The 19,582-nt window shown below is 37.6% G+C and overlaps 1 protein-coding gene across 1 annotated transcript; it reads left to right on the forward strand.

Annotated features, from left to right (window-relative positions):
- The first annotated feature begins 317 nt into the window (after nt 1-317).
- On the forward strand, nt 318-10,097 carry LOC140243855 (alpha-1A adrenergic receptor-like). Its single transcript, XM_072323529.1, has 2 exons — nt 318-704; nt 8,913-10,097. Exon 2 carries the CDS (start codon nt 8,919-8,921, stop codon nt 10,095-10,097), a length of 1,179 nt encoding a protein of 392 aa, XP_072179630.1. The 5' UTR covers nt 318-704; nt 8,913-8,918.
- The last annotated feature ends 9,485 nt before the right edge of the window (nt 10,098-19,582 follow it).

Consider the following 19,582-nt stretch of genomic DNA (forward strand, 5'->3'; position numbering starts at 1 on the left):
GCTCACTCGAACATAATAAACTATAGTAGTATCGCTCATTTTGGAAACGAGCCGAGAGGTGGGGTTGAAAGAGGAAGAGGACGTGATCTGCTCGTATTTTTTTCTACCTATTGTTTTTTTCAATAGAGAGTAAGAAAGTAACAAAAATAATAACAACAACAACTGTGCTGTTAAAAACAGCCTGTACATTTTCTTCGGCTTCCAAATCCATTCGTGATTTTTCTCTTACGCAGCGTTTGTACACGTGCCGCGTGGTTCAGCAGGGAGCTAACGACTGCAGGGCAACGCATGACTGACTCGCCGTGCCGTGCCGTCAGCGAGACGTGTTTACAAGTGCAGCGATCCAGTACTATTGCATGTAGCTTCTCACAGCGTGTATGCAAAAAGTCAGTTCATCTCGGTGCATTCATACCATTTGTTCGTCTTAGTTGGGGAGGATTTCAGAGTAAAAGCCAATTTTGTTCGAGTGTTTTTATCAGTCTCGAAGTCAAACTCCGAAGCAACATCACCCTACCTTCTTACGTCCGAGAAATTTTTGACTTCTGCATCGGTGTGTCCACCTGCTCGAACTCCAGCAAAGGCACAAAAACGAGGACTAGTCCTCGGCGTCTCACCTGACGAACACCGCTCGTTTGAGGTTCCCTGCATCCTACCGAGGTAGGACGTAGGTTTTCATTGGAGTCAGAGGTGGAGAAGATCTGAAGGTAAGATGATCGCTTCTGGCTACAGGTCTTCAGCTGAAACATGTGACATTGTCACGCACCTTCTTTATGTTTTATTTTTCTACCCGTCTTAATGTAGCTACGTCAGAGATATAGATGCCTACATCAAAATATGCATTCAATCATATTTAGTGGAAAAAATGAGCAAAGTCAAAGAAAATGGGATTCCATCGGGATTCGATCCCGAGATCTCCGGATTGCTATCCCGGTGCTGTTGAATCCCGATGATATCCCATTGTCTTTTCTCATTTTTCCACTAATAAATTATATTCATTTCTGGTCAGTTTCCTTCTATTTTCGTTTGTTTCAATTATTTATCTACAAAATAATACATTTACCAGTCTTGTTTGAAAGGAACCTTCCGGTAGTGTTGAAGTGAGACGGTATTCATTCTGTCAATTCTGTCAACTTCATTTAAACTTTAATAGTGTAATGAACGAATATTCGGGTAGCTGAACCAAAATGTTTTAGTCCTTGAAGAAAACAAACAAAAGTTTCAAAATGAGCATAGAAACGTGAGAAAACCGAGAGGCATGGACCAACTTGGACATGACAGGACTATTAAATCACGATGGTATTTTTATTTTCGACAATGTTTACGTTATGAATTTCCATACATTGTTATTTATAATTCTTTACTTGAACAATCTTAGGATAAGACAGGACTAACTTGCTGTCCCCTTAGGGAGCAGCTTCCAGAATGCTAGTTCATTGCATGGTCCGGAATTCCAGGAGAAAATGTCACATACTTGTGTGGAATAAGTGAATGCAGGAATATTGATATAACGCATCAGAGACGTTAAGGGAAACGGGACAATCCGTTCATAAGTAATGAAATGTTTAAGTCTTGATATTTCACCATCGCCGGATGAGAAGACTACAAGTGGCTGAGGCGTTACTGCTGACGATATAGAAATATCAAAATAATTCCACAAAATTCATTCTTCTATAAAAACTATACACATTCCTTCGAATTGTTGCTGACATAAAAAGGGTAGCATCACGTGCCCCTTGCCTCCTAAAAGAGCCAAGTGAATTGCTCTTTCGTTATGCTAGAAAAATGGACTGTTGAATTCTATTTGTATTTTCTTTCTATCGTTCTGCAGTGATGTCTCGAACTATTATAGACATGAACTAATGTAGACATTATTGCTAGTTCATGGCTACTTTAAATATTCATAGTTTTGACCGGATTGTTCAAGTTTCCTTGTTTTCACTGGTATGTTCTACTAGTAATGATACATTCTTACAATTCACATGGAAATTTGAGTTGAATTCCCCTTTTCAAAAGGCAAGCTAACTATATAAACATCACACACCTCTAATTGTCTCATCAGCATTGTTTTGAAAGCAGTTATAGATTACGATATCTCAGAAGCGTGATAAGGGGACATTAAAATTTTGGAAGAATTCATACACGAGGATAAGGATTCCATCTCTTCCTCTTTTTCTCTTTCTTTCTCTCTCTCTCTCTCTCTCTTCCTCTGAATGGTAAAGCAAGCTTCGGGCATTTATTGTTATCTGGTAATATGATGTCAATTCGATGCAAACTAAAATTACCAATTTGTACGGAGAGAGATGCCGAAAGAGTCTAGAAATGAGCATTGCTTCTCTTTAAGCTTTGTTACAGTGCTGCGTAGATCAGTAAATAGGTCCATTCCCATGACATATTCAACACATTTTGATGGCCACCACAACTGTATTCGACAGTAGGTTAATGTGTACGGCTGTGAGGTCACAACAACAAAAGAACTCGTATGACTGGTATCGGAATCGTTTTGAAATCACTGTTAGACATAACAGCAATAGGAGATCGCAATTTTGTGATGTGTGCAAGCACGCGTAACACATAGAGACATAAAAAGGCAAAAAAGCTGAACTACATCCAGACACTTAGTCAATCATAAGTATACACACACGGACTGAATTACGTCTGTGTGCCCGATGCATTCACATTGTGCGGAATGTAGACATTGCTGTTTTACAGAACCAAACGCACTGATCTCTTCAAAGAACAGTGGCCAAACCTTGCAAAGAGGAAACGTCGTACTTCGCGTTGTTCATACGTACCCAGTCAATGATACATTGTGTCAATATCGGATATCCATCTATACAGCACTTTCATTTTATTGTGTATGTTACTTTCATATTATTTTCATCTGTCTCGTGATTTTCTCTTCTGGCAAATGTCTGGATAATCACGTCCGTGTCTTTCACCCACCGAGTTTTTGGACAATGTTGTTACAGATATCATTCATTAATTTTAATTTATTTCATTCAATATCAACACTTTGCCATCATTAGATCAACATCTCTGAATTTGACCGCATGATTTATTTATACATGAGTATTATACGATTGACCTCTTTTCATCTATTAAATCTGAAAAAAAAAAATGAAATCAGAAAGAAAAGACAACCTTTTAAAATTCAATTTTCCCAAATTTCTAATTTTGATGAGAAAACTTTAATATTCTAAAATATGTTGCCAATTTAAGGAACAAAGGTAAATTTAGCAAGATTCGGGCTTTTGAAAATTTGCATCAGAAACAACTAGAGTTTATAAATTATGGACAACTTAGGGATCTAATATCAGAATTATCTACTCTGCTTAGAGGATTTTGGAAAGGCCATATCAAATTCTTCACACATGAATCCGGGATATGTTTGTAAGAGAATATTATTTACTTCATCCTATTCCTCTTCCCCTTCTTGGGTATACTCGCACACTTCTTGCTTTTCGCCAAGCGACATGTTACCACTTCTCGATTTCCGACTTCCTCCAACGGTCATCCCTACATGGATACAATTTACGTTGTCTATAAATTATACTGCTTGGTATCGAACATTGATATTGCTTTCATGTTTGCTCATCGCCCTCTTATGGTGAGAGTGCAGCTGCCTGTTGCGGGTGTTTTGTTGTTGTTAGTTTTTTTTTTCTTTCCCCGATCATCCTTTCTTACTGCTAATGTTTCATGCCTGTGGCGAACCGTTTGATCTGACATAGTCTCATATTATGTTCGACTTTTGAGATTGTGAAAACCCACAGAAAGAAAACAGCAATGGTTAGACTTTATTTTTACTTCCGTCTTTTAAAGCTCTACCATGTCAAAGAACATTTGGCAGATAATATTGACATAAAGGTAAAATGTTGAAATGCAAAATCATGTACATCACAAAAGTACTAATACTTATTCACAGTGCCGCGATATCTACTTGCTTTTAGTATAAGTGTTCGAATAAGACAAACGACAACAACAGCAACAACAACACATTCAGACAAGTTCCCGAGAAATAGATGTTCACAGTGAAAGCGTCATAGGAATCTGTCCTCTTCTGCTAGGCAGCCGAATTTAAATTTAATTTCAATTTAGAATTTAAATATGAACGTGCGGCGTGGTATTGCTTTTACAGCCATTACAATTTTGATGCTCAATTTAAAAATCGACGATTGAAACTTTGATTCCATTCCAGCTTATTTCTGCTGCGTTATTGTAGCACTGACGAGAAAGCAAAAGCTTACAGTCACTGTCTCCTTGCGTTATTTCCGAGCCATGCAGCTACAAATGAAAGTGTTTACGTCAACTTCCGGTTGCCACGAGATTGAATGCCTGACTCATTTTGAAGATACAATATTGCCAGATGGTAAATTGGTCATCAAAACTCATCAATTTATTTGAAAATAGGGATTTTTATAGTCATCAAAAGAAAGAAATGAAACATTGTCACCTGACTTACTTATTGTTGATATTCGGGATTATTGCTTTTTGAAAACGGAATAAGGGGAACGACACGATGACGATTGTAAAAATTTATGATTAACAAATCATGCTCTTCATTTTTTCCCTCTGGGTGCTGGAAGCACGTCATAATATACCATACTGCAGAAAATAGTATGGGCTACAAATCATTGTTAGTGAGTGATTTCGCTTCTTGCCGTTTTGTTGAATTAATTGTTGATATTCGGAATTTTTGCTTTTTGAAAACGGAATACGGGGAAAGACACGATAGTAAAAATCTACGATTAACAAAGCATGCTCTTCATTTTTTTCCCTGTGGGTGTTGGAAGCACGTCACAATCTATCATACTGGAGAAAATAGTATGATCTACAAATCATTGTTAGTGAGTGATTCCCTTTTTGCCGTTTTGTTGAATCATCTTTCGAAATACATTATATGATTAATGACAAGAACCATTATCAAAATGATCGTAAAAATGTAATCCAAGATATAAACACGATTATGGGACATTAACTTATCTCTCAACTATCTGTTTTTGTTGTTGTAGTTGTTCTTGTTATCATTAAAGGGGAATTTATCCCATAAGTAAGTGGATTCAGAAGAATGCAAAAGATAATTACTGAAGACAGTCACATTCAAGTATATTGGGACACAACTTTTTTTTTTTTTTTTTTTTTTTTTAGGGATGTGTTCATATCGGGCTATACCATCAACAGACATTTGATTCCTGCGTCCAGAAAGTAAAACTCATTGTTTATGCACAATCATGAAGGCGGAAGTGACAGTATCATGTCCAAATTCCGTTCAATATTTCACTTTTCTCTCTTTCAACAGTCGGGGGCGGGGGGGGGGGGGGGTGAGGACCTTGAAGAATGATAAGAAGAAAACGGCGATGTGAAAAATATCCCAAATTGAATGTTCGTCATTACACAATCATCGAATTATATGTGTATTCATAAACAAAAACCCGTAGTCACGATCTTACCTAATCACAGCTGTCACCGTCCAGATATAAGTCGACGGAATAAAGAGTGACGAGACAGGATTCAATCAAAACAGTGACGGTGTAAAACCTGTTTTTATTCCCTCTCAAAAAGACATAATAGAAGATAAAAACTAGCCATTATAAAACATTATCAAAACATATAACTCATCAACTACTGAAGTGAATCACAATCAGATCCCCGTTGCTATATAGAAACTTCGCATTTAAACGCAACTCGAAAAATCAAACGCAAGCAAGTCTCTTTCATCAGAAAAACTTATACGCTTGATGTGAAGTCGCAAATGGAGTTTCCATCAACGAGGCCCAGGTTAAAGTGGTAGCAAGCAACCATTGGAACTTTGCGCTGTATACTAGTACCTTCCGAAGAACTATGGAGGTTAATGACTGTTGCCGGGGACTTGAACAAGGTACTTCGTGATTGAAAGTCCGTGCTGGTCTTAACTACCGAGTCACAGCAAGATAGGAAAGTCCATTCCACGTTCTATAGATTACTTTAGTCAACTAAAACGTGCAGTATAGTTAAATGAAAGAAACCCGAGGAAACCCGTTGAAATCGGACAAACAACAAACATAGAAGAATGTGAAATATACAACCTGGTTTACTAGAACAGTGATATCGGTTGCAGTGCAAAGTCACGATACAATAAAAGGTGAAAATATGATTTTAGAACTCAGTAAGTCTCTCATTCGCTGGCTCAAAAATTTTCCTGTCCTTATATTTCCTTTGAAAAACACAAACAAGTAATATACGTTAAATTTGTATCATATAAATATATAATAATTTCTTATAAATATACTCTCAAAACATGAAGTGGTAAATCAATATTTTTAAATGTTGTCACTCCTCTAACCTTTTTGTAAATAATAAATTCAACTCTCGAAATGTACTATACACCATTTCAGAAAAGGTAAATACAACATTTTGAGTGTTAAATGTAAAATTTTTAAAAAGGTTGAATGTATGCTTAGAATTTATCTTATACATATATATATATATATATATATATATATATATATATATATATATATATATCAAACCGTTTACCTCTCGTTTTATTAGAGCTGCAACTTTTTGGAATAGTAATATCTCTGTATAGGAAAGGATGTCCCTTGTACCGACCAAATGCGGACAAAAAAAAAAGATTAATTCATTTTCCCCTCACAAACCAATGAGGGAATATTGTGAAGAGATATAAGACATTGCCTTGTTTACTTGTGGCCTGTAGCACTGTTCCGAATAAAAATGTTGTACATCTTTCGCTTTCACTAATCTATGTATTCCTATATACCAATCATGCCAATATCTTATAGAAAGGAAAGCGCTGATTTAGATTTCCCGTGCATATTCACGTGACCACGTAGGACGACGAGTCTTTTTAAGGCTACGGTGAACTTCTTTATCACCAATGAGATCCATTGGTGTGTTTACAAAGCTGCCTTTAGTGTTAATGGGGTTTGTAGAATGCAGCAAAGTTTGCAGGCCTTGTGTACATAGAAAAGGCCAGCATGGACGCGTGGAACAACTACACAAGTATCATAATAAAACTATACTCCCAACTTGTAACCAGTGGCATTCGTTACGTTGTCTCAATATACTGTTCGCGAACAAAAAGATCCTGACTAATAAAAAGCAGACAATATGAAAACAGGGTTTGTATTGCTCTTCTCAAGGGCATTTCGTTCCCAGGACTCGGGATACTGTAAACGTCATAATCATTCGACCTGCTTCCTGACCATGAAAAGTGAAAACAAAATCAGCATGACATCAAAGCATCAGTCAAACAACTACTCCGCCAACCGCCGGACGGTGTAGATAGACTGCATGACTATGATTTCTGTTTTTCTCTTTTCTCAGTCGTGACACTGTGTCGCGTTCAACCAAATTTATAGCATGAAACTTTCGGCGTCTTCGCCATATAGTGCTATTCATTTTTTTTGCGAAAGAGCGTTTTCGACGTCCCAAAGAAAAAGAAGTAACATAATAATTGTCCTCTTTAATAGTAAGCAGCAGAAGTACGACTTTCATTTTTTGAGTCATGTGGTTGAAGTGTTGTTGAAAGCTTGAGATGGGGGTGGGGTAATTTTGTAATGAACACATTAAAAAGAAATATCCTGAACATTGAAAGCACTCGCACTACGCTGAAAATCCCCCATGCTGATAATCATTAGGCGTTTTCACATCAGCCCGATGTTTCGAAATAGCGCGCTATTTTCTGACTTGAGAAATTTTCCCAATAGCGAAATAGCGCGCTATTTGATAATGTGAACACAAATTAGCGCTCTTATTGTATCGCTCTGATCGAGAAAATTTCTCGACTCCAACTCGGGAAATTTTTGAAATAGCGGAATAGTAGCGCGCTATTTGATAATGTGAAAACGACTCAAGAAATTAGCGCGATGAATCCCATCATGCCTAGCGTGTGTGACCCGATCGATCGAGGCAAATTGCACACAAATCAAGAGGAATTTTTGAGAGGGCACACACATTACTGATGCTGTTTGCACATACTCAGCTGTCGAATTAGCTATTTTAAAATTTTTAACTATTCGGGCTACCCCCTCTTCGGGCTGATGTGAATAAGAAATGAAGTAGCGCTCTAATTCGCAATCGCGGAAAATATTTCGAGCTTGGATTTTTATCGGGCTGATGTGAAAACGCCTAGTGATACACCCGCATTTCAAATTTGAATGTCTGCTGATTGTAGTAAAGTATAGGCATGGAGGTAGAAAAGAGACTACCTCCATGGTATAGGGAAGCGAAAGTGCCCTACCGCCGGACGCGCAAAGCGCCATAGGATATAATGATCGCGATCGAATCATCCCAAGTTGGTCTACATTGGTAAATGATCCCGATCGGATCGCCATAATGTGAAAGTACCCTGAGTACTGTATTCTCGGACAACATCTCAAGATTTCAATTAGGATATTACCAGTCTATATTGGTGAATTATCAGGAGATTTTATCTCAAGATCTTCAATCTTCAGATAAATCACGAGCTGGTAAAGTCTGCTAGTTAAGAGACAAATATAGTTGAGCAATTATTTCAGTCATTAAAAACAGTCCTCAACAAGAATGATAGCGATGATTATGGTGATCTGTGTGTGTTGATAATACTGTGCAAATGTTGACGAATAATATTTCTTTCAGTCGAAGAGCCTGCTCTTTGTTGTGGTGGTTTTTTTTTTTTTCTCTCATGGTCATATATATACCTCATTTTTTCATCATTTAGAGTATTACAAGAGACAAACTTTACGGGCTGCAGGATAACAGAATAAAAGTTATCTTTACTTCCTATTTCTTAATTTCATGATAGGACCTTTATTACTAAGAATATACTTTAGAATAACAGTGAACGAAATTATTTTTGGTATTCTGATGGTACTGTCTTTTGCTATCGACGTGTCTTTGTGAATAAAACGTCTATTTGTGCTTTCCCACTACAGTGAAAGATGACCAACATTGTCATTTCAACCGTGGAATACGGCTCCGTGACCACGTCGACCCCCCTAAGTTCGTCGGGCGACGGTCGGACCTTCGTCTTTAACGACCCAATACAGAGGACCATTCTGGCAGTCATCTTCATCATCGTCTTCCTGATCGGCTTCGTTGGTAACGGTCTGACGATGCTGGCCGTGCTCTTCAGCCGTAAGCTCCGCACCATCACCAATGTGTTCGTGGTCAACCTCGCCGTGGCCGACCTGCTGACGTGCTGTACGCTTCCCTGGAATGCCGTAGGCCTGCTCAGTTTCAGCGGCTGGCCCCTGCCAGATTGGGTGTGCGCTGCGGCGGCCCTCGTCCTCTACACCTGCGGAGGTTGCAGCCTCTACAGTCTTGCCACGATCGCTCTCAACCGCTTCATCATCATCACAAGACCCATACACACGTATCGCACCATCTACAGTAGGCGCAACGTCATTATCATGGTGATGATTGCCTGGGTAATTCCGCTGTCCGTGTCGCTGATCCCACCTCTCTGCGGTCTTGGGGAGCTCGGATACGCCATCAAGTACAAGACGTGCTCGCACAAGACGAGTCATCCGCTTTCCGACTTCTACAGCTTGTTGCAGGCGATCGTGCTCTACCCTGTCCCTCTTGTCATCATCATCGTCTGCTACATCAAGATCTTCCTCCACACCCGACGTCACATGAAGACTATGATGGCTTCCGAATCATCAGACTCGTCGCAGTCCAAGCGCTCCTCCTCGCCGAAACACTCGAACCTGAACTCCACGGCGCAGACGTCCGTCAAGAAGAGCCTCAGCAAGCGCCAAGTCGAAATCACCAAAAACCTCTTCTACGTCGTCTGCGCATTCGGTCTCTGCGCTTCTCCGTATTGCGTCTCGCTCATGATACCGCCCAGCGATCCCGTCATTCCTTGGACGGCAGCCATCCTTCTCTTCAACAGCTGCATCAATCCCTTCATCTACGCCACAAAACACCCGTACTTCAAACAGGTCTTCGGCTTTATGCTGCGCTGTCACTGCTCAAAAATCCCCGAACAAGCTGCCATTATCCGCACTCTCTCATCCATCCACTCCTCATTCCGGTCAACCAGGAGGAGAAAGAGAAACTCTACAGCAAACACCTACACCTCGGATAGAAAATCTACCGCTAGTACCGATGTATGATGAACCCTTTCTTGATTGTCATTATGTCTGTTTACATGATGAAATCAAAGACACTAGCCATGCTAGCAGCTCTCAGGCTCTTGTCTAAAGAATTTTTGAGCTCTGGTCTAAGAGTGATCAAACCGTTGAAAGACCCGTAAGAAAATTTATACACAATACAATATTGCTGTTGATATGGGCATACGATGGAATACTTTCACCATAACATAAAAAAAAAACCGCTCGCACGCGCTGGTTCTACACGCTTAAAGTCATGTACGTCTTGCATGTAAATTGAATCTAATCACATTGTTCCGACATGATATCATGTTATTGAAGTAGTGACATAAAACTCCAAGTTCAACGTACTCACATTATTGTCTCTGCACGTAATGTGTGTATGTGACAATGCGCAAATGATAATAATAAAAAAAAAAAAAAAATGTGTACCCGCCCTCACACAGTTAGTCTGATATCCATGGATAAGTTGATGTCCTTGACAGAATTTGGGCCTACTGGGGACATTTAAAGCAATACCATAGCCTAGGTGCTCACTAATTAATACCGCGGTAAAGTTTGTTCAACTTGTAAGAACTGTATAAAGACAATTACGCGCAAAAGAATTCGTCCCAGTTGTATCCCGGAATATTGGTAGGATGTCCCTTTTTTTTTTCTTTTTTTTTGTATAGGGAAAAGTCTCCTACTGTTATGTGCGCACGACGCTGCTCCTTGTGTAAGTAGATTAACTTGTAATGGACGATGCTTTATGTTCTACTGGCCTTGCCTTTGGGTTTAGCAGGCATGTTTCTGTCCAGCACTCTGGGAACTCTTAGCATTGGTAAGAACGATTTATGGAAGAAGATGGGGGCATGACCGGGTATACTGGAAAATGGTACCGGGTACTCCCGGCCCTTGTGGCCCCGAGGGTAGGCATTACCGATCTTGTCTCTATTAGACCCATGACCCGGAGAATTACAACTTGATGACGGAAAATCGTGATTTCCCCTGGAGTTACAGACAGTATGTTTAGGGATCAGATGGTTACCTCTGGTATGTTTTACACTCATTTTGTATACGAATCTGCTTGAATCGATAAAATGGTGACGACGCAGATACACACCAATCACGACTGACAAGAAAAGCCATTCTGTTGAAATATACACTCAAAGGGAATAGTCATGCCAACCAAAATTTGCGTTTCTTGCCTAATTGGCAAAAGTCAATATTCGTTTATGTGAATTGATCCTACTTATCAAATTTATTACGAAAGAAAACGGATATGAGTACTTTAAACACCCTTACTACCCTTGCAACGTTATAGGAGAGTTTATAGATCGATGCCCCCTTTTACGCTAGTCGCTCGAGTGATTACCCGGGAGATCGGAAACACGCCTTTTCGTTTCCCACCAGCTTTTGTATCTATAGGTTTATACTTTCTATGTATCTGATGATAGCAGGTGTTGCACCATTGTTGTACTTTTCCCGTTCCCAGATGTTTCTATGACTCACTGTAACATACTGTTATACACTAAAAACAAAAACAAAAAACGCTTCATTGAGGCGCGCAGATAACATAGAGTGTGGGAATCTAAGTGGGTAGTTCATTATTACGCGGGGGGGGGGTGAGAGAAAAATATGAAAAGAAATGTCATGACGATATCTCTCATGGCAAAGGCTGAACGCTTCCTTTGTAAAGCTACGAAGAAACATACATGTACAACATTTGCTTTTCAAATGTAGCAAGACGTAAGGATCGACTACATAATGTATCATCACCATAACGCAAACTGAAATAAATTACGAGTATGTTTATTTCCTGCCAATATTACCGGCTGTATAATCAAATGGTAACTTGTGTATGGGCAAGCGATTTGATATCATTGCTTATTTCATTCCATATTTGTACTCAATATTGCCATTGTATACAAGAGAGCTATTGAAGATATTATTATTATCTCTTTTTCACTTATAAAATTGAAATAAAAAGATAAGCTGATAGCATGTAGTGTACTTTGCTTTGGTGTCGTCCTTATTTTTTTCCACTTTGAGGGTGTTTTTTTTTTCCTTCTCTTCTTCAGAATGTTAAATAGGTATGGTGTTGAGTACAGGGAGAAAATGCTGATAGTATTGTTCAGTTAAAAGTTTTAGATGCTATATCTACCTACTGTTCCTTCCTAGTCTGGACTGATACTGACTGTACTGAGGAAAAAGAAAGATCTGAACAGAAAGAAAGGAAGAAATCAAGTTACTCTGAAATCGCAGTCAAATTTCTGTCTACCTCGAGTGCCACAGTGTTTGTTCCGATTGCCACATTATAATCTCCACATGCGTTTGACACTGCCAATGCAAGCGAGGCACCATTCGGGAGATAATGACTCAACAACCAGAAAACCAGCCTTAAGTATGAAAATACCGTCACCTTACGCAGGCGAGGCAGTAACAGATGGGCCTACGAAAGCACACCAGGTTTTCAATCAGAATCACCGAATACATTGATATTTCTTATCTGAAAGAAGAAATCCAGCCCAGTTATCAGTTATTCTGATGAGAAAGAGTAAAATGTTACGAATACAATAATGAACATTCGATGTAAATCGGGTAAAATTAGGAAAGTTATGAAATTGTGAAGTTTTGCTACTTTCTGCAGAAGAGTTCTCGTACAGTTGATGTGGATCCGCAAATGAGTCAGCTGACAAAGCTATCACTTGACGAGTTTTCATTGATCAAGTGCAGAAAAAAAAAGGCTAAGAGTCAATATTTCTGTTATGAAAGTGTAAAACATGATGTTATCCCTAGTTAAATAACTCCAAAATGACCAGTTATTCATCTTACGCCTTACGATTTGATACTGGGGACTAATTGCGCTTTGAATGAAAAACTGGAAATGTCAAAATTCTATGTAAAAAGTATATGGCAAGTTGTTAGGGGATTACATCTTCACTTTGCTCTCTGCATATTCATATTGACTGTTCGAGAACTGTTTCCTAATAAATTAGCAAAATTTCAAAATGTCATAATTTCCTTGTTTTTCGTTATTTTTCATTCGATTTTCAATGTTCTGCGAAGAAAATTCTACTCCTTCATTTTAGAATAATTTTCAACTGCACTGGAATTTCCCTTGAAGTTTGGATGTGGATGATGCCAAATAGGGCATTGTAGATGGTTCGCAGTGTGTATGGTATTTCCGCAAAAGAGATCATCCGGAAAAGGTTGGCGATTTGTTGGTAATCTCTTTCTAGTTAGCTCTCCTGGAAGAAACGCTGTTAATCGGGACAGACGTTTTGTAATGTTATATTTTTTGGACAGGTTGACTGTCCTCTTTATCTTCAGTGTCGTTTTCGTTTTTGTTTTTCTTATTTTAGAACAGACAGTCGTGGGGTACCACAAACCGGCAACATGAAGGATATAAACACAACAGTTCGTTTTCTCCGGAATGTCATGGACCCGGACAGGACGAGAGTCATTCGATTCGGATGTGGGGGGAGGAGGGAGGGGTGCGGTAAGGGGGTTACCTCAGGAAAAAACAGACATGTCGTTGTAGCTCACCATCATTAATGTTAGTGAGCAGCCAGAAAACACACACACACACACACACAAACACAAACAAACAACAAAATCAAGAAAAAATCTAGAAAAAAAGAAAACAACAAAACGGTTTATTAGACTTTTTTTTTTCCTTTCTCGGCTTGTTACTCATTGTGTGAAGTTGTGTTTGTTTTTTGTTTTTTTAATCTTTCAACTTTACCGTGTCTCTCTTGTGGAATTGATAGCCTAACAGAAATCCTTTCCATGAATTCTGGTTGGCAGATGAAAATCATTTTGTCAATTTTATCCTAATCAACCTTTTCCAAGATCCATACAAAATTCTCCTTATCAGGCTTATGCAGTTTAGAACAGTTTTTCCTATTACAAAAAAAAAAAAAAAAAACTCTACCGCGATCAGCTTTTGTTTTTTATGGAGATTTTTCATCTGATTAATATCATGCGACGCATTATTGCATATTATTTGCCTCATAAACATGTTATGTGTTCTCTTTGCATGCAAGCGTGATAATAGTTAACAAAGGACAATCGTATGTCATGCACTGAGAGGTTCTATGGGCAATTCCATGGGAATGTGGACATGGCACTAAAATTTCAAGTTTATCATATTGCAAAAGAATTACTCATTATGTATTACCCATATATTGAAGTTGAAGAAACTCAAAGAATTATATCAATCGGTCAAATATTTCCCGAGAAACAGCTACAAATGTTCAAGACAATTTTTCAGTCATCCAAATTGCTAAAATGCATGCTTAACTTGACATACATTTTTTTTTTAAGAAAAATTCTGCTAGCTCTTCAGTTAATTCATTTTAAAGAAGCAAATTGGTTCTACTTCAGTCTCCCATGAGAAAATTTCTATACCACCTTCAAAAAATTTTTATCACCACCTTAAAGTTCAGCCCTTGAGCCATGTAACGCGAGTTACCGAAACAAGAAATATTTTTCATTCTGAAGGAAGCAGTGGAGGTAATTTGTTGGGAACCATAATTTTCTAAATTCATCACACCCTAATACTGTACACAGGATGTTGACTTGAATAAGCACTGTCATCACATTAAAAAATGTCAATGAAAAGTGTAACGCGAGTTACCATGTAACGCGAGTTACCGACTGTAAACACAAGTTTCCACCAACGTAAGCAAATTTTAACACTTAATTGAGCTATATAATGGTGAAAACAATCAAATCCAGTGTTATACACACTATGCTGGACTGAAACAAAGGAGAGTAGCCTAATAAACTGTGATTGTATAATACTAGCATCAAGACCACTGATCACATGCCACATTGAGGAGTCTAGTCAGGCTTTCACTGCATGTGTACATGTACATCCAGCAGTGAACGAGGTTAACCTAAAATTTATCTTCTGAAATTCCTGCATTAATATTACAGAATTTTTATTACAGAATGCTATAAAGCAGCAAGTGTTGGTTCTAATCCTTATTCGGTGGTCTAGTGAAAATGACGCCTGTCCAGAGATCAGGAGGTTGTGGCCGGTTCGAATCCAGCCTGCTCAAGTATGTGTGCCCATGATTTTTTATCATGGCTACCAATAAAACACTGATCAATTCAGTTTTTATTATGTTGATGTAGGGCAATTTGTCAATTAGTTGCAATAATAACATCTCAACGAAAGAATTTCATGAATTTGAATAATTACGCAGTACCCGCTGCATGATATAAGGATTAGAACCAACACTTCCTGTCGGGCGGAAGTTCGGTGGTCTAGTTCCGAGATGATGCCCGTGCGGAGATCAGGAGGTCTTAGTTCGAATACTGCTCGAGTATGCACGCCCATGACTTTTTTATCATGGCTACTACTAAAACACTGATCAATCGAGTGCTTAATAAATTTAAGTTGATGTAGGGTAATAAGCCAGTTCGTAATTACACTGTAGCTCATGTACACATTGGTACAAATGACCTTTCTTTTCTCTCAGTTGGTTCGGCACTTCACTCTTTATCAAAGCGGCATAATGCATAAAACTTGCCCGACATAACAATTTATGGAATTTATGTTCAAAAAAAGAATGAACTTGCATTTGGATCAGGGGATCAGAATACTCCCATCAGTTTACAATTTAGCAAGCATTCATTTCCTTGTTTTGTATTGAATGCAGTAACAGCTTATTTCCTTTTATATTGCAAAATACCATTCTTGCTGTCAGGTGGATGTGCTGGCAAGCATCATTTAGATAAGGATACATGAATAATCATCGCATCACAGATGCTTATATCAGTAAATTTACAAACCAAAATGCCTGTTGGTACAAATGAACTTTTTCTGCTCATGCGCAAAGTGGAATTACGAACTGGTCTATTTGTCAATCAGTTGCAAAGAAATAAGAGTTTTCAAAAAGACAGGATTTTAATTTTTTAAAAATTGTAGGCTTTTTTGTAAACTTGTCGATAGGGTTTGATACTTTTATGTTTTGTTTTTTAAAAATTTCAACATCTTTCATTTTTACACTCTGAAAATTATGTACTTATACACCTAAATCATCTGGGTATATATTGAAACATATTCAGGGTCTCTATGAGGAGTGAAGCTCTTTTTAGTCTTAAACACATTCTTCTCTATCAATTGGGATGATTAGTAAAATATTTGTTTAACATTCATTCATTTTACCATGTACTAAGCATCTCTCAAAATATTCAACACAGGATTCAGTGCCATCAGAACAGTTGTATGTCATCAATTTGTGTCACCCTGTGTTAGTGGACATAATGTAACGCGAGTTACCGTAACGCGAGTTACCGATATAAAGGCTCCCTACATTTTACCAGGTTATTGTTACTCAACTTTGATAGTGTTAATTCATGAGTCCTAACCCACTATCAATTCAAGGTAGGAAAACTTTTATCAGGATTGTCTAGTATGAGGAGACTTTCCAGAAAGAGGCCTTTATAGAATTGACCATGTCCTTTTTATGTAACGCGAGTTACCAAAATTAAATGATTCAAGAATCCCAACATGTTTGTCCTTTATTTTTCTTTTTGCATTCATTTAATTGGTGTATGTCTACTTAACCAATGATGAAAAAAGTAACTTGTGGATCCTTCCAATTACAAAGATATTGGCACATTATCCCATAAATGTACCCATTATTTGTAACGCGAGTTACCGTGGAATTGCCCCTATAGTTGAAATTATGGGCTCAAAAATGGCAGGAATAACGCTGTCTTTTTTTTTTTTTTTTTTTTTTTCTAAAGGGGGTAGCCCGAAAGAAAGTATAATGCTAGATTATTCTGCCGCCGAAGAATCCATAATTCCACAAGTGGTTCGCAAACAGTGCGTGATAGAGTATAGTATTTGTTTTGCATCCCTCAAACGAATCTGTAAACAATATATATATATATATATATGTATATATATATATATATATATTTTAACATAAATGCTTACAAATTACATATAAATTAAGGATGATAAGTTGAGACAGTACAAGATGTATGTACTGGGTAATTAGCTTTCATACAACCCCCCTAAAAAAAAAATAAATGAAAAAATACTCAAAGATTAACATATGAGTAAGCAATTTTCACGACTGAGCATTCAGTCCTTGTAATGCACAAATCTATACTTATATACTATATACCATAATTACAAGCAAGAGTTTTGATTTACAGCTAATCATTGAATATGACTCTTACTTTTTATCTTAATTCCATCATCGTGATCATCATTTGATTATCTGCACATCCAGATTTTTTTCTTTTGCTGAACATATTACGTAAACTTCAATTTAGAATATTGTGGCTTTCTTATATATGATTTAAATTTTTATTTTCATGAAGATCATATTGTGATAAAAATCTTCATTTGACATCTTTATCTTAATTACAATCACCATACAGCTTTGTGATCTTCATTTTGCATACTATTTTGCAACATCATGTGTGATCCACACGTAAACGTAGACAGGTGGAGATTAAGTAGAAAAACCTTTGCTGAAAATGTATTATTCAATGAATTAGAATGCACAAATCCGAAATTGGTTGCCAGTTATTAAATTAGTCAATTTGAATGAAGAAAAAATGATGTTGAATGACGGTATTTCAATGCCTGTGCAAATTTGACGAAAAGGATGCTTCTGATATGAAATTGAATGACAAAAAAAGAAAAAAAAATGAATCAGCTAGGAAAACTTATGGTTGAACACATCAGTGAAATTTTGAGGAAAATCGAACGATCTGTTCAACAGTTATGAATTTTTGAAGTTTCACAGCTGCCATAAAACTACTACAGTTGCAGTGCCACATGCATAGAATGGTACAAAGAAAATAACAAGAAACTTCAACATAATTTTGTTTTTCTCACATGATAAATGAGTACCTGACTTGCCGCTTTCAGAAGGTCTGGGGAATGATATTAACATTAACATGCGTCAGTAACAAGTTGAGGGAATAATATTTTTTTTTCATAATTTTTAAAGTGAAATTTTGTGGAATTTTCTCTTTATTTTCTTTACATTGCTCTACGCATGTTACATTACAAACTGTAGTCTTCTCAACCAGCAGTGACTGCCAAGAAACTTTAAAATAATCATAACTTTTGAGTGGATTGTTTGAAATCTTCAAACTCTCATTGATGTATTCTACTGATGAAATGGTGATATTTTCATAGTGGCTGCTTGGTAGAAGTTTGCTCTCTCGGAGTGCTCCTTCTCTCTCTCTCTCTTCTTTCGATCTTTAAAATAACAACAACAACTCCTCTAATATTTTGAATGCACAATCCGGTGGACAATGTAATAAAAACAATGTATTATCCCTTTTTAAGGATTTTACTGTTATCTTGATCAATCTGGTTGATATTAAGTGACTCAAGCTGCCTAAATGTTTCATTATACATGTATTCAGTTCCTTTAATTCAAAGGCTCAAAACGCACACATATTTGCCACTGCTGGGACTTGAACCCAGAACTGTTCTCAGATTAAGAACTGTTTTACCTTTAAACTACAGTAGCTTGTATTGTGTGATTTTGAGCAAGGTTGAAATGCAAAATCAACATAAGTTAATGCTTAAATAAGAAACAAATATTGATTATAAAAATCTTCCCATCGGCTTTTACAGGCCGATGGGCTAATTATGAATGAATGGCAGTCCTAAAAGATTTTTTTTTCTTCTGCTTTCAAATGAGATACAATGTATTTTACAAATATTCCACGCCTGAGAGGTTCTGGTTAAAATCATGTGCGTGGGGTGACTTCAATAAATACTATATTTTGAGGGGCACAGCCCTGAAGAAAATAGTACTATTGAAGTTTTTGGAGGTTTATCTTAAGTCAGTGCCAGAAGAACTAGTATAGTCACCACCATCTACCACTGCAAACCTCTTCAAGAGGAGATGCAGAGCACACTGCTTCCTGAATACAGGAGCATTGTCTTTCAATCAGCCTCACATAGTACAATGCAGAATGTTTATAAAAGTCAGTGTACATACACCACACATCAGGCCTGCCAAACGTACGACTATACATCTGGTGATGGACTGTTCTTTCCAATTGCCAAAAAGGAGAAAACAGTCACTAGCTGTTTCACACTAAATTCCCATCTGAACAGTATGCACTGCAGACATAATCAGAATTTTTGATGTTCATGTACAAAATATTCACTGTGAGAATTATTAACGTAACGGACTATGATCTAAAAAGGGAAGCATAGATAGATATAGATACTCATTCAAAAAGGCCATTGATAGAACCTTCTATTTCCAATTATTTATCCCAGCACCCTCTCTCATCCAATGCGTTATGCGTAGGGCCCTGCATCGTACACATCCAGATCCAGATCCAAAACCTATATAGTGGGTTTATTCGTATTCTAAACAATGTTCCTCACATATCCACCAGCTGAATTGCTTATCCGGATAGGCGTCATCACGCATGTCAGTCCCTGCTAGCTACTAGTAGTAGTAGTAGTAGTAGTACATGATCAGATAGCAGATGTCAAGAAT

This window comes from Diadema setosum, chromosome 20 (genome assembly GCF_964275005.1).
Source record: "Diadema setosum chromosome 20, eeDiaSeto1, whole genome shotgun sequence".
Lineage (NCBI taxonomy): Eukaryota > Metazoa > Echinodermata > Echinoidea > Diadematoida > Diadematidae > Diadema > Diadema setosum.

Coding starts and splice junctions, on each gene's coding strand:
- LOC140243855 (XM_072323529.1), top strand. CDS start 8,919: ATGACCAACATTGTCATTTCAACCGTGGAATACGGCTCCGTGACCACG.